This window comes from Rhinopithecus roxellana, chromosome 5 (genome assembly GCF_007565055.1).
Source record: "Rhinopithecus roxellana isolate Shanxi Qingling chromosome 5, ASM756505v1, whole genome shotgun sequence".
NCBI lineage: Eukaryota > Metazoa > Chordata > Mammalia > Primates > Cercopithecidae > Rhinopithecus > Rhinopithecus roxellana.
The window spans coordinates 79,500,740-79,516,408 of record NC_044553.1 but is presented as its reverse complement, the minus strand read 5'-3'; the positions used below and the strand labels follow the sequence as shown (position 1 = coordinate 79,516,408).

The following is a 15,669-nucleotide window of genomic DNA, read 5'->3' as shown; positions in this document are numbered from 1 at the left end:
GGTTGAGTGGTGAGACCTCAAAACCACCAAAGAGCTGGGTCACTCTAGAGAAGCCTTTCTACTTGGCCAGTGCCTCTTGGCCCAATTCCCTCTAGGTCTCTGATTTATAAAAGTTTTTGTATGTGTGTCTGTCTGTCCCAAGAGACAAGAAGCATCCCTTTCAGGGAAGGAACCAAATTTCCCTAGGGCTGTGATGTTAAATAGTCCATTCTCCCAAGAACAAGTCCTACTCTGTCATTTACCTGCATACTGTCACATGAAGACTGACAAGGGTGGGCCTCCCAGGCTGAGGATGCTGGCGCACCCTTCACCTCAGGAGTCCCATCCTAGCCAACAAGGATGGGCAAGATGAAGGGAGCAATGGGAAAAAGGACATGGGGATTCTCTCATGTTTGAAAAATTATATAGCATAGGAATGTTAGAGAAAGGTGAAAAAAACAGCAGTCAAATCAGAAGCAGAAGCCTGCTTTAGCTCACAGTGTTTTCTTCTTTCCTGAACATCGCCTTTCTTTTTTACTTATTTACTTTTTTTGAGACGGAGTTTCACTCTTGTTGCCCAGGCTAGAGTGCAATGGCACGATCTCAGCTCACTGCAACCTCTGCCTCCCGGATTCAAACGATTCTCCTGTTTCAGCCTCCTGAGTAGCTAGGATTACAGGCACAAGCCACCGTACCCAGGTAATTTTTGTATTTTTAGTAGAGATGGGGTTTCATCATATTGGTCAGGCTGGTCTCGAACTCCTGACCTCAGGTGATCTGCCCACTTTGGCCTCCCAAAGTACTGGGATTACAGGCATGAGCCACTGCACCCAGACCCTGAACATTTTCTCTTGCTTTGTTCAGTAAGTCTCCTGTATGAGAACCCCGACTTGCCAAATAGATTCTGGGTTGCGTCTCTGCCTTCCCTTTCCCTCCTCCTTTAACACCTAACACAGGTAGGATCAAACTGGTAAAAGCTACAAACAATGGCAGTGGGAGGAGTTCTTCGAGTTTTATTGAAAATTTAGGAGACATCAATTCGTTAACTCTCTACAGAGTCAGAAACATGAACTAAATCTGTGGTTCCCAAACCTGGATCATCCTGTCACTCACTAACAACCTACTGGATGGACCCAGGAATCAGCATTTTATGGAGCTCAAGTGATAGATAACCTCACCAATCTTCAGATATGCAATCAGGAACTCATGCATAACTTTAAATTCACAGGGCAGTTGGGTTACAGCCTCTTCAAATAAATGACAATTTAAAGTTACCTCCTCCAGGCCTTTTATCATTAATCCCATTTCTTACACGTTCCACTAAACCCCTAACCTCTCTAGTTTCTTCAAATTTCCAAGAATCTCTGTTCACTTCTTATGTTTGTGCACTCCCAAGAGAATGGAGGCTCATCTGGAGAAGGAACTAGATTAATCTTCTGCTCTACACTTGAGCTCCTGATTATGTTTAGAAACTCAATAAAAATTTATTGGCAGATCAGAAGATGGATCCTTAGAGGAAGTCTAGTGTAAGAGTTGAAAGAAGGTACTTTGGAGTCAGATGGTCTGGATCCTGGCTGTAGCAAATTAACATTCCTGTCTCTCAATTTTTTTCTTCTGTCAATACCTACCTCAAAAGGTTGTGGAGGGTGAATGAGATGATACCTAGAAATTACTCTAAACAGTGCCTGGAATAGAGTAAGCATCCAGTAAATTGGTTGCTATGACTATTATTAAGAACACCCCAATATTTCCCAGCCACAATTGCCCCAACTGGGCAAGCCATCACCAGCCAACAGGTATGATATGGGGAGTGGTCTTCCATGGACAAAGCTTCTGGTTCCATTCTTTCTAAGAGAAATGCAAATGACTCAAGATCTTCTCACAAACACCATGTATCCATAGATAGGGAGTTTCCTGAGGAGAATGACAACCCTTTTGGTACTCTGCAGACATGAGGACCCTACATCAGGAGGTCCTAGCTAGGAGAGTCAGTCACCAACCCTGTCGCCCTTCGAGTCTACTACATGAAGCATGGGCACAAGAACAACAACCTGGAACTTAAGAACTATTTATACTCTGAAAGGACAGCTAAACAAACCTCTGTTCTCCAAAGACAAGATCTCCATCTTCCATGCAGTGAGGAGACCACAGGCTTTGTAAGCAGACCAACTTGAGCTCGTTTTAGAGCAAATCACTGTAACCCTCTGGACCTCACCTTCCTCATCTATATAGAAATGAGAAAGGGGTGCACAGGAGAAGGGAGAGAAGATAATACCTCACTGAATTGTTGTGAAGTTTGAATGAAGCAATGAGGAGAAAAGCACCTAGCATAGCGCTTAGCACATCTCAAGCACTGAACTGGTGCTGGTCCCTCTGTCCAGATATAGGGCCATGGCCTACAGACAAGGTAAACTCATAGTGTCAGAACTCTAAGTCTCAGATACTGAAGCCTTGGGTCCCTCCCTGCCTCCCTCATCCCTCCCAGACCAGCTCCTGGACCCCCTCCCTCATGTCCCAGGCTGCTAAATTGATGAAGCTAAAAGGGTTTTGATCATGTCGGTATATTTATATGTAAATACAAAACTGTATCACTGTAAGATATTGAATATGAACATTACAATTATTTTCTGAATCTGCCTCAGTCCATTGACATTAAATACAAAAATGAAATGATTGTAAAAAATAAGAATATACACATTCAAAGAGCTTATTACAATATAAAATTATTGAGGTCTGATCAGCTGCCAACCTCATCTTCTGTGACAGGGGAAGGTTTAGGAGTTCCTGGGATTTCTTGGGAATGTGGAGTGCTAAGGACTCTTGATTTATCCCTAGCACATAAGGATGAGTGGGCTGGAAGCAGGCAGGGACAGATTGGGTGGGTAGAGGACAAACAGTGATTGCAGGGGACCACCTCACTCAGCCAGAGGGTAAAGCTTTTTATTGACACAGAACCCACCCAGTTTGAGGGTCTAGCAGGCTAGCAGGCAGGAAGAGATGGGCATCTCAGTAGACGGCCAAGCTTCATAAAGGAACCATCCAGCAAAAGAAAAAGGGCCCCAGCTCATCCTTCCAGGGAGGCATTTTCTTAGTAGTTTTTTCTCTCTCATACTTGGGCTACACCTCCTTCCTTCTAAGACTTCGTACCGATTGCATGTGGCTCTGGCTGCTCAGTGAGTTCATCTCTACCCTCCACCTCCCATCCATGGGATAGTGAAAGCAAAGAGTATGGAATCACAGTGGAGGTCTGTTCCCCAAATTGGCCAAGTAAACGCAGAAAAATCATCAGATAAGGGAAATCCATGCTGAGCTAACCCAGTGTCACCACAAACTAATACATTCTTGGCTCCAACAGGAGGGAGATAAGTCATTACTTAAGGAAGGGCCCCTGTGGCAGGAACATGGAGAAGTGTGTGTGTCCTCTTCCACCACTCTGTAGCCTGACAACAGGAGACATGATCACCAACCCAAGCTAGTCCAGGATAAATAGTAGGGTCCAAGAAGCAAGGAGTCCTGAACTGCAACACAGAGCCCCAGGAACTTCTACAAAGGAATATCTGTGTGTATATGTATTTATAGAATACGATCATATTATCACATACAATATATATTATATACACACGTACATATGGACCCATACATATAAGTACACACACGCACACACACAGAATGACAGGACTGGAATACACGCCCTACTTATAAACGTGCTTGGCACTCAGGACGATCTCTAGAATATGTAACTTGGTCAAGCTCTCTGGGGAGAAAGGCAAATGCTCATCAAACCTCCCCATAAAATCCTAGCAAAGGGAAGGAGTTGGAGACAGGAGACCTCCAGAAAGAGAATGGCGGGAGAAAGGAGGAGGGAGGTTCCTTCCCCACTTACCTCGGGGACCCTGGCAAAAATCAATAGCCACAATTTGGTTTTAATAAGGCACAGTTTGATAGCAGGTGCTAGGAATTAAGAACACATTGCTGCTGGCCCTTTGTAGTGGCAATTTCACCACATTTATCTAGCCAAAGGGAAAGGCTGCCTTGTGTGCACATGTGTGCCGGGAGACACAAGAAAGAAGTTGATCCATGGCTTCAGTGTAACCGATGGCAACCTATAGGCTCAGCGGTGTCCAGGATAGTTTAAGAAAGGCTGGCCAGCAGGTAGGAGGTTCGTGGGAGAGTTACTGACCCTCCACAGCCAGCAGGTTTTGGCCAGAGGATACCATGCCCTCCTTCTCTGCGAACTCCAGGATGGCCTTGTAGCAAAAATAGTACTGCTCAGGGGTCTGGATGCTGAAGGCCCTCTGGGTCCTCATGCGTGACACCGTCTGGAACACATTAAGGGTGCCAAGCTCCTCCAGCTGTGCCAGGCAGATGTCCAGGGAGCAGAAGGTACCTGAAGAAGGAAGGAAGTGATCACATCTGGTTTACCTCTCCTCTCTTCCTCCCTCTACCAAATAACCCAGGGAGAACTGAATGAATGAATTCAAAGGCAAAGCACCTCTTGGCAGAAGGCCAGGTGGCCTTAGGCCTGAAAGGACTCGAGGGGAGGTCACAGGGAGTGTTGGAGGCCAGAGAAATGAGAAGGCCTCTTACCTCTCAGGACATACACTGGGGTAACAGGAAGTGGAAACGGGAAGGTGACATAGGGGAACTTCCTGCTTCAATCCCAGACAGACAGACTGACAGCACTCCCACACCTAATTTCCAGAGTCCACAAGTTTTTCAGAGGCCTAACACAAACCTATTCCCAACTTTCTCCCAAAGGACCTTTGAACTAGAAAGGCCAACATTTTCTACCATGTACATGCCCTTAAGACAAAAGCTGCTAACTGGCTCCAGAAGGGACAACACAGCACAGGGAGGGAGTCCCTCCAGGGAGGGCTGTATGGGAAGGAAGCAGCAGACCAGCTGAGCTCCCTGGGATACCTGCAGCGACAGTGCTAACAGGTGACAGGGTCAGCATTATGATGGGGTATATAAAACATCAACCCCAAGAGGACTTGGCTTGTGAAATATATATTCTGGCCATTACTTGGTCCACCAAAAGGACATTAGAAGAGGGATTTTTCACAGCAATTCACCACCAAGGGAGCAAGTGAGTTCCTTCTCCAATCACAGATGTGGGCTAACAGCTTTGCTTTTCCTCCTCCACCCCTACTGCCTCTGCAGACACCAAGAGCTGCATTAGGTGCATTACCTGTCCTGCCAATGCCTGCACTGCAATGGACCACAATGGGTGGCTCAGAGCACTGCCCTTTGGAGCGTGCTCCCATGTTGCTCACAGCCAGGCTCTGCTGGTTTCTGACCACTCTCAAGAAGTCAATGAGGGAAGCTGCTGAGGAAGGGACACCATAGTCTGGCCAGCTCAAGAACTGGAAGTGGGTCACCTGGCGTTTCTGCCGTTCCTTAGATGAGAAAAGAAGTAAACGTTAACGAGGTTATTTCTGCCTGTCCCTAGCTATCACTGGCTTTTCCAGATTCTCAACACCCTGGTTATCCCTACCACCAAGGCTCCTATCTACCACTGTCAACTTTTCCCGTAACTGCTTCTTTACTACAAACCCAAAGGAAGGGTTGGTTAATTGTTTGGAAAAGGCAGAATTCCTATACTGTAAGATCCAGAATTTTTTTTTTGAGACAGGATCTCACTCTGTCGCCCAGGCTGGAGTACAGTGGCATGATCAAATTTACTGCTGCCTTGACCTCACAGGTGTGTGCCACCATGATCAGCTAATTTTTTCTATGTTTTGTAGAGACGGGATCTCACTGTGTTGCCTAGATTGTCTTGAACTCCTGGGCTCAAGTGATCCTTCCGCCTCTGCCTCCCAGAGCGCTGAGATTATAGGACTAAGCCATTGCACCCAGACCCAGATTCCTTTTTTTTTTTTTTTTTTTTTTGAGACAGTCTCTCACTATCGCCCAGGCTGGAGTGCAGTGGTGAGGTCTCTGCTCACGTCAACCTCCGCATTGTGAGTTCAAGCGATTCTCCTGCCTCCCAGCTAATTTTTTCTATTTTTTAGTAGAGACAGGGTTTCACTACGTTGGCCAGGCTGGTCTTGAACTCCTGACCTTGTGATCCGCCCGCCTCAGCCTCCCAAAGTGCTGGGATTACAGGCTTGAGCCACCGCACCCGGCCTTACCCAGCCCCAGATATCTAAAATTATAAGCTTTACTCCTATTTAATGTTCCTACTGTGCTGCAGTAATATGGCTATATTGGCTGTGAGTGAAATATCCTCATCCTGTCCCTAGAAAAACAGAAGCAACTCATAACCTCCCTGGTATCCTATCTATTCCCTCTGGAAATTTTCATTACAGTAAGTATTCTCCCCCTGTTTCAACAAGGTGAGAAAAAAGAAACCTGGATTTACCTCTGTGTTGTGAATTTCTAGCGTTGTTTTCTTATAATGATTCATGTTCTCCACGCCTAGATTGGTCACTGTGAGGAAGCCAAATCGGATCCGAGAGTCTTTTTCTAAAGGCCAGTACTGGCCACACTTTCTCCTGCCGCCTTCTTCAAAGCTGAAGACACACAGAGCAAGGTAAGCCTTCCATCCTTCCTCTCCACAGCAGTAACCTGGCTTCCACAAAGACCTGATATACCCCCGAGCAGCAATATCATCTGTTGCATTGCTTCTAACTTACACCATTTATTCTCAGCAGAAAGGAAAGGAAACCTCTTCACTCTAAACAAATGTACTCACAGCTAAGGTTTTTGCATGTACTCATATAGCAGACAGTTACTGAGCACTTACTACAGCATTTGGTCTTTTTCCTAATATGCAATAGTACTTCTCATATATGTGGGATAAATACTGGGTGAACAGAGAAAAAAACAGTATAGTAGCTGGGGGTAGTGGTGCATGCCTGTAACCCCAGCTACTTGGGAGGCTTAGGTAGGAAAATCACCTAAGACCAGGAGTTTGAGACCAGCCTGGGCAACATGGTGAGACTCCATCTCAAAAAAAAGAAAAAGAAAAAAAAAACAGTAGAGAAAATATGATAGATCAGAGAGAACTCTCTGGCCTATACCTCAGCCACTGCTTATTGTCTTCCCCAATAAGAGATGTTGGATAATAGAGAACTGATAAACACACATCTCCTGGAATGTTAGCAGGAGGTTTGTGTAAAGGCCTGAAGTCCCAGCCCAGGTAACACGGAAACACTGTCTCTACTAAAAACACAAAAACTAGCCAGGCATGGTGGTGGGTACCTGTAGTCCCAGCTACTTAGGAGGCTGAGGCAGGAGGATTGCTTGAATCCAGGAGGTTGAGACTGCAGTGAGCTGAGATGGCACCACTGCACTCCAGCCTAGATGACAAAGCGAGACTCTGTCTCAAAAAAAAAAAAAAAAAAAAAAAAAAAAAAAAAAAAAAAAAAAAAAGCCGGGCGCGGTGGCTCAAGTCTATAATCCCAGCACTTTGGGAGGCCGAGACGGGCGGATCACGAGGTCAGAAGATCGAGACCATCCTGGCTAACCCGGTGAAACCCCGTCTCTACTAAAAAATACAAAAAACTAGCCGGGCGAGGTGGCGGGCGCCTGTAGTCCCAGCTACTCGGGAGGCTGAGGCAGGAGAATGGCGTAAACCTGGGAGGCAGAGCTTGCAGTGAGCTGAGATCCGGCCACTGCACTCCAGCCTGGGCGACAGAGCGAGACTCCGTCTCAAAAAAAAAAAAAAAAAAAAAAAAAAAAAAAGGCTTAGGCCGGGCACAGTGACTTGTGCCTGCTGTAATCCCAGCACTTTAGGAGACAGAGGTGGCAGATCTCCTGAGGTCAGGAGTTCGAGACCAGCCTGGCCAACATGGTGAAACCCCATCTCTACTAAAAATACAAAAATTAGCCAGGCATGGTGGTGGGCACCTGTAATCCCAGCTACTTGGGAATTCTTCTGCTGAGGCAGAAGAATCGCTCAAACCTGGGAGGCAGAGGTTGCAGTGAGCTGAGGTTGCACCACTGAACTCCAGCCTGCACAACAGAGTGAGACTCTGTCTCAAAGAAAAAAAAAAAAAAGCCTAAATCTACCTCGCCACCCTACAGTGCCCCCAAAGTATTCCAAGGTAGAACTTCTACCACTACCTCCTCTCTAAATAAGAGGTGGTTATAACAGTGCTAAGGAAGGAAATTGAACATTCATTTTTTTCCTTCCTCATCTGAAATAGGTTATTCCTGAAATTTGCCAGATTTGTAGACCAAACTTTCAAAAATATTCCTTTCATTAAAACCTTCCTGGCCGGGCACGGTGGCTCACACTTACAATCCCAGCACTTTGGGAGGCTGAGGTGACGGATCATGAGGTCAGGAGCTCAAGACCAGCCTGACCAACATGGTAAAACCCCATCTCTACTAAAAATACAAAAATTAGCTGGGCATGGTGGCACGTGCCTATAATCTCAGCTACTCAGGAGAATCACTTGAACCCGGGAGGCGGGGGTTGCGGTGAGCTGAGATAGAGCCATTGTACTCCCGCCTGGGTGACAGAGCGAGATACCGTCTCCAAAAAAAAAAAAAAAAATTAGCTACTCAGGAGGCTGAGGCAGGAGAATTGCTCGAACCTGGGAGACGGAGGTTACAGTGAGCCAAGATCACGCCACTGCACTCCAGCCTGGAGACAGAGTGAGACTCCATCTCAAAAGAAAAAAAAAAAGTAGCAACAAATGGAGAGCAAAGGGGATCTGGTAATTCGGTAGTCAGGAAGAGAGCACCCCTCTGGAAATAGGGAACACATTAAAGAATTGTCCCATGTTTCCCAGAACTTCCTTTAGTGGATAAGGCCAGGACCTCAAAATAGGGTATAACTGGCACAGGGTTGCCAGAGCCAGGGATTAAAGCTTTAACAAGTTAGATCTATTCATCTCCACGATACCCGGGTTGTGGATTAGCTAAGAGATATCTCAAAATCTTTGCCATGGCTTTCCTAATCCTCAAAAAAAATTATTTTTTAAATTGAGACATAGTCTCACTCTGTAGCCCAGGCTGGAGTGCAATGGCATGATGTCAGCTCACTGCAACCTCTGCCTCTCGGGTTCAAGTGATTCTCCTGCCTCAGCCTCCCAAGTAGTTGGGATTACAGGCACACACCACCATGCCTGGCTTATTTTTTGTACTTTTAATAGAGATGGGGTTTCACCAGGCTGGCCAGGCTGGTCTGGAACTCCTGACCTCATGATCCGCCTGCCTCGGCCTCCCTAAGTGCTGGGATTACAGGCGTGAGCCACTGCGCCAGGCTGGCCCACATTATTTCTAAAAGCTAAACTTCCCTCTTCAATCACCTATGCTTAGGGACAGAGTGGAGGTGGAGACCAGTGGAAAAAAGGGATTAACTCACCGGGTGGTCATGACAATCACCAAGACTTTTTGCTCCCATACCATGAGCCAGAAATCACGATAGGTATTCTCCAAAGGACCTGGAATAAGAGTAGAAGACAAGAAACATGACTCTGGGAAACACTTTTTTTCCTTTGTAGGCTCTTCTGTTTTACTCCCCAATGGTAACTCCAAACCATAGATGTTAGCTCCCTGCTCATCTTTCCACATCCCTGCTATTCAGTGTGGTCCATGGACAAATCACACCAGCATCGTATGGGAGAGTATAAGAAACATGAATCTGCATGTTAACAAGATCCCCAGGTGAGTCATAGGTAGGTTTGGGAAGCACTACTACATACCCTCTCAGAGCCTTAATCATCAGAACTTCAGCCATCACATCCAGGCCGACAGTGTCAACTGTGTATGAGTCTCTAGATGTTTTCATCTCACCTAAGCTTCAGTTTTATAATCACAGATTGCTTACTAAACCATTAACCTTCTGTTTCCCATCATCTCAGATCCATTATGTCTGCAACTAAGTCTCCTCCTTCAAAATTAGCTTTATCTTGGCCAGGTGCAGTGGCTCATGCCTATAATTCCAGCCCTCTGGGAGGCCAAGGCAGGCAGGTTGCCTGAGCTCAGGAGTTCGAGATCAGCCTGGCAACATGGTAAAACCCCGTCTCTATGAAAAATACAAAAATTAGCCGAGTGTGCTGGCACATGCCTGTAGTCCCAGGTACTTGGGAGGCTGAGGCACAAGAATTGCTTGACCCCAGGAGGTGGAGGTTGCAGTGAGCCAAGATCACACCACTGCACTCCAGCCTGGGCAGTAGAATGAGACTTCGTCTCAAAAAAGAGAAAAATTAGCTTTATCTTGCAACTTTCTTATCTCTGTTAACAATACCATTCAGTCTTAAAAAGTTGAAGTCAACACTGACTTACCCATTTCCTTCATCTCCCAGAAGCAGTCAGTCACCAAATCCTAGAGATTTTTTACCGTTGAAATGTTTTTGCTTTTTATTCTTTTGCCCTCCATCTTCTCCCCATCTTGCTCTTCCTGCTCAATTTCACTGACACAAAGACCACATCATCTTCTGTCTAAGTTACTGTAACACTATTCAGTCTACTTTTCTGAATAGGCCTTTTTCCGTTCCAGTCTACTCTGGGAAACCCCACCAGTTTAATCTTTCTTAAAAGTTTCTTCATCAGAACATAGACACACCATGCTCACTTTGGTCTCTATTCTTTTGCTCAAGCTGTCTCCATTACCTCCAATGCTATTCATTTTCTACCCATTTTCAAGTGCCGCCTCTTCCTTGAAGCTTTCTCTGACCACCTCATTCCTTGTGAAGCTTCTTCTCTTTTGCTTTTGATGGCATAGCTGGTTAACCATTTAATTTATATACTCTTCCATCCATTATTTTACTTTGTGGGAATTAATGATATCTCAGTAAACATTGTCCTAAGGACAAGGGATTACAGGCATGAGCCACTGTGCCTGGCCAGATTCTCCTTTTTTAGTTAGAACCTGCATAGGGCTGAGCACTCAGCAGTAACTTTGAAGATACTTGTGAACTACCAACTCCACTTTGATCAAGACAGTAACCGGCCGGGCGCAGGGCTCACACCTATAATCCCAACACTTGGGAGGCCAAGGCGGGCGGATCACTTGAGGTCAGGAGTCCGAGACCAGCCTGGCCAACATGGTAAAACCCAATCTCTACTAAAAATACAAAAATTAGCTGGGCATGATGGCGGGTGCCTGTAATCCCAGCTACTTGGGAGTCTGAGTTAGGAGAATTGCTTAAACCCGGGAGGTGGAGGTTGCGTTGAGCCTAGATCGCACCGTTGAACTCCAGCCTGGGTGACAGCAAGACTCCATCTCAAGAAAAAAAAAAAGTAACAACTCAAGATAATTCCTTATACTTTCTGGGTGTTTCCTCCCTTTCTGCTTTCAGGAAAGCAGGGCAGTACTAATGGTTAATTTTGGCCTAGAAGTCTGCTGGTTCTACTACCATTATTGCTAAGTCTTTTAGCAAGCACTAACATGATACTGGAATGCCCTCTCTGCAGAAGTGGATGATGTCAAAAGCATGTGAGGTCTTAGAAATATGCTAAATGTCCAATAAGAGAGGATTAATTAAATTATGGCATGTCAAGTGGGGTGCAATGGCGCACACCTGTAATCCCAGCCCTTTGGAAGGATGAGGTAGGCAGATGACTTGAGCCTAGGAGTTTGAGACCAACCTGGGCAACATTGTGAAACCCTATCCCTACAAAAAATACAAACATTAGCCAGGTGTAGTAGCACATGCCTGTAGTCCCAGCTACTCAGGAGACTGAGGTGAGAGGATCACCTGTGCCTGGAGAGACCGAGGCTACATTGAGTCATGATCGTGAACCATAATCATACCACTCTGTCACCCAGCCTAGGTGACAAAGTGAGACCCTGTCTCAAAAATAAATAAATAAATAATAGTATACCCATAATTTATACAGTCTATAAAGCTGATGTTGTAAGAGCTGTATTTTTTGCTATGGAAAGGTGTGTATTCACAGATGCCATTAAATGAAATAAGAGATGTGTATAGAAAGAGCATATTTGGTTAAATTAAAAGTTTAGTTTTTTTTTTTTTTTGAGACCGAATATCACTCTGTCACCCAGGCTGGAGTTCAGTGGTGTGATCTCAGCTCACTGCAACCTCTGCCTCCTGGGTTCAAGCGATTCTCCTCCCTCAGTCTCCCAAGCAGCTAGGACTATAGGCGCCCACCACCACACCCGGCTAATTTTAGTAGGGACTGGGTTTCACCGTGTTAGCCAGGCTGGTCTCGAACTCCTGACCTTGAACTCCTGACCTCAGGTGATCCACCTGCCTTGGCCTCCCAAAGTGTGGGGATTACAGGCTTAAGCCACCGTGCCTGGCCTTTTTTTTTTTTTTTTTTTTTTGTGACGGAGTCTCCCTCTGTCGCCCAGGCTGGAGTACAGTGGCCGGATCTCAGGTCACTGCAAGCTCCGCCTCCTGGGTTTACGCCATTCTCCTGCCTCAGCCTCCGAGTAGCTGGGACTACAGGCGCCCCCCACCTCACCCGGCTAGTTTTTTGTATTTTTTAGTAGAGACGGGGTTTCACCGTGTTAGCCAGGATGGTCTCGATCTCCTGACCTCGTGACCCGCCCATCTCGGCTTCCCAAAGTGCTGGGATTACAGGCTTGAGCCACTGCGCCCGGCCTTTTTTTTTTTTAAGACAGAGTCTCACTCTGTTGCCCAGGCTGGAGTGCAGTGGCACGATTTCGGCTCACTGCAACCTCCACCTCCTGGGTTCCAGCGATTCTTGTGCCTCAGCCTCCCAAGTAGCTGGGATTACAGGCGCATACCACCATGCCTGGCTAACTTTTGTATTTTTAGTAGAGACAAGGTTTCACCATGTTGGCCAGGCTGGTCACAAACTCTTGACCTCAGGTGATCCACCCACCTCGGCCTCCCAAAGTGCTGGGATTACAGGCTTGAGCTGCTGCGCCCAGCCTGGTTAAATATTTTGTATGCCTATATCTGCATGTATGCATACATAAAGGTCTAGGAGGAGATGCTGTAAAATGTTAACATTATCTCTGGGTCCTAGGGTTATGAGGGATTATTTTTGTTTTCTAAATATTCCACAACGGACATCTAGTATACACATCAAGAAGACAGTAAGGACACCTTTTCCACATCTCTGACCCTCAGCCTCATCCACATCCTACTCTCCTGCACCACAGCAACTCTCATATACTTCATTTTCCACATTCAGACAACTGGCAGAATTGGAGTACTGAGCAGTCAGAGCACATGGTAACTCAGTTACCAGATTCAGACTGGGCAAACTTCTCACAGGCTCAAGAGAGATACTTAGAAGGGAAAGTTGTACTTCCCAGCTTAGACCCTTTAACAGTAGACTTCTCTCAAGAAATAAAGTCAGCAGTTTATACTGACATAGGTGAAACAATCCACTGACTTGGCTTGTAAAAACTTCTGAATCAAGCAAACATGAGTTCAAACCCTGGTTCTGCCACTTACTAGCTGCATGGTCCAAGGTCATGTCAACTTTTGGGTTTCAGTTTGCTCATCTATAAATTAATAAACTTCCCTTGCAGAGTCTCTATAATAATTAGATAGCATTTATGCATCTGATATATAATAGGTCTTCTCAATAGATGACATCATTAGTAGAAATATAGGCCAGGCGCAGTGGCTGATGCCTGTAATCCCAGCACTTTGGGAAGCTGAGGTAGGCAGATCACTTCAGGCCGGGAGTTCGAGATCAGCCTAGGCAACATGGCGAAACCCTGGTTCTACCAAAAATACAAAAATTAGCTGGGCATGGTGACAGGTGCCTGTAATCCCAGCTACTCGGGAGGCTGAGGCAGGAGAATCATTTGAGCCCTGGAAGTGGAAGGTGCAGTGAGCTGAGATCACGTCACTGCACTGCAGCCTGGGTGACAGAGCAAAACTCCATCTCAAAAAATTAATTAATTAAAAATAAAGAAGTTGCAGACATTATGATATTTTATGCCCAAATACTTGAGCATTTATTAGGAAAACAAGGACATCTTCCTAAACAAGAATACCATTATCACCTTAAACATACATTAAACATGGATATAATGTTGGCTAACACAAAGTCTCCAATTGTCTCCATAGTTTGTCTTCAATAGTTTTTTTCTCCCAATTGAGGTTCTAATCACAGATCCTCTTATTTTTTTTCTTTTTGAGATGGAGTTTCGCTCTTGTTGCCCAGGCTGGAGTGCAATGGCACAATCTCGGCTCACTGCAACCTCCACCTCTTGGGTTCAAGTGATTCTCCTGCTTCGGCCTCCCAAGTAGCTGGGATTACAGGCATGTGCCACCACGCCCAGCTAATTTTGTATTTTTAGTAGAAATGTGGTTTCTCGGCCGGGCGCGGTGGCTCAAGCCTGTAATCCCAGCACTTTGGGAGGCCGAGACGGGCGGATCACGAGGTCAGGAGATCAAGACCATCCTGGCTAACACTGTGAAACCCCGTCTCTACTAAAAAAATACAAAAAACTAGCCGGGCGAGGTGGCGGGCGCCTGTAGTCCCAGCTACTCGGGAGGCTGAGGCAGGAGAATGGCGTAAACCCGGGAGGCGGAGCTTGCAGTGAGCTGAGATCCGGCCACTGCACTCCAGCCTGGGCGACAGAGCAAGACTCCGTCTCAAAAAAAAAGAAAAAAAAAAAAAATGTGGTTTCTCTATGTTGGTCAGGCTGGTCTCGAACTACCGACCTCAGATGATCCACCTGCCCCGGCCTCGCAAAGTGCTGGAATTACAGGTGTGAGCCATTGCGCCCAGTCCTTTTATTTATTTATTTATTTTTGAGGCAGGCTCTCGCTGTGTCAGCCAGGCTGGAGTACAGTGGCGCAATCTCGGCTCACAGCAACCTCTGCTTCGTGGGCTCAAGTGATACTCCCACCTCAGCCTCCCAAAGTACTGGGGTTACAGGTGTGAGCCACTGTGCCCGGCCATGGTTCTCTTTAGTCTCCCTTTAATCTAGAACAGTTCTCTGCCTTTTTGTTTTTTATGGCATTAACTTTGGAGAGTCTGAGCCAGTTTTCTTATAGTATGTCACACAATCTGGAGTGTTTCCCATAACTAGATTCAGATTTTAAAACTGGCAATACACAATGCAGGTGATATTTATTTCTCAATTTATCATATCAGGAGGTATACATAATGTCCCTTTGTCCTTTACTGGTGATACTAAGTTTGATCACTTGATTAAGGAGGTATCCACCATATCTTGCTCTGCAGTGGTCAAAGGGCCTTACGCCCATTGATGGTCTGTTGTCTTTCTGTGTTATTATTTCCTCCTACCATCTTTGAAAGTGACATGATATTCTTGAGATGGGGAGGCCAGGTCAGGAAGAGTACTAGGATCATAGGAACATTTATAGAAACTCCATCTGAAATCCTCCTAGAGGCCGGGCATGGTGGCTTATGCCTATAATCCCAACACTTTCGGAGGCCAAGGTGGGCAGATCACGAGGTCAGGAATTCGAGACCAGCCTGTCCAACATGGTGAAACCCAGTCTCTACTAAAAATACAACAATTAGCCAGGCGTGGTGGCACACACCTTTAGTCCCAGCTACTCAGGAGGCTGAGGAAGGAGAATCACTTGAACTCAGGAGGTGGAGGTTGCAGTGAGCTGAGGTGGTGCCACTGCACTCTAGCCTGGGTGACAGAGCGAGACTCCGTCTCAAAAGAGAGAGAAAAAAAATGAGAAATCCTCCTAGAGCTCAGTTTTCACTGTCAGACTTACTAGCACATACTATCTATGTCAGAACATTTATTGGAGTGCTCTGTGATGGTATAGGAACCAGCCTAGGCCTATTAGGACA

General features: G+C 46.0%; 1 protein-coding gene across 1 annotated transcript in view; it reads right to left on the bottom strand.

The window, feature by feature from the left end:
- Window positions 1-2,524: 2,524 nt before the first annotated feature.
- Window positions 2,525-15,669, bottom strand: part of PTPN9 (protein tyrosine phosphatase non-receptor type 9) — a 111,929-nt gene continuing 98,784 nt past the window's right edge. The window contains exons 10-13 of the mRNA XM_010381893.2: window positions 9,299-9,377; window positions 6,344-6,494; window positions 5,171-5,378; window positions 2,525-4,366 (exon numbers count right to left, since the gene is read on the bottom strand). Coding sequence (XP_010380195.1) covers window positions 4,152-4,366; window positions 5,171-5,378; window positions 6,344-6,494; window positions 9,299-9,377 — 653 coding nt within the window. The 3' untranslated portion in view covers window positions 2,525-4,151. The remainder of the gene's footprint in view (window positions 4,367-5,170; window positions 5,379-6,343; window positions 6,495-9,298; window positions 9,378-15,669) is intronic.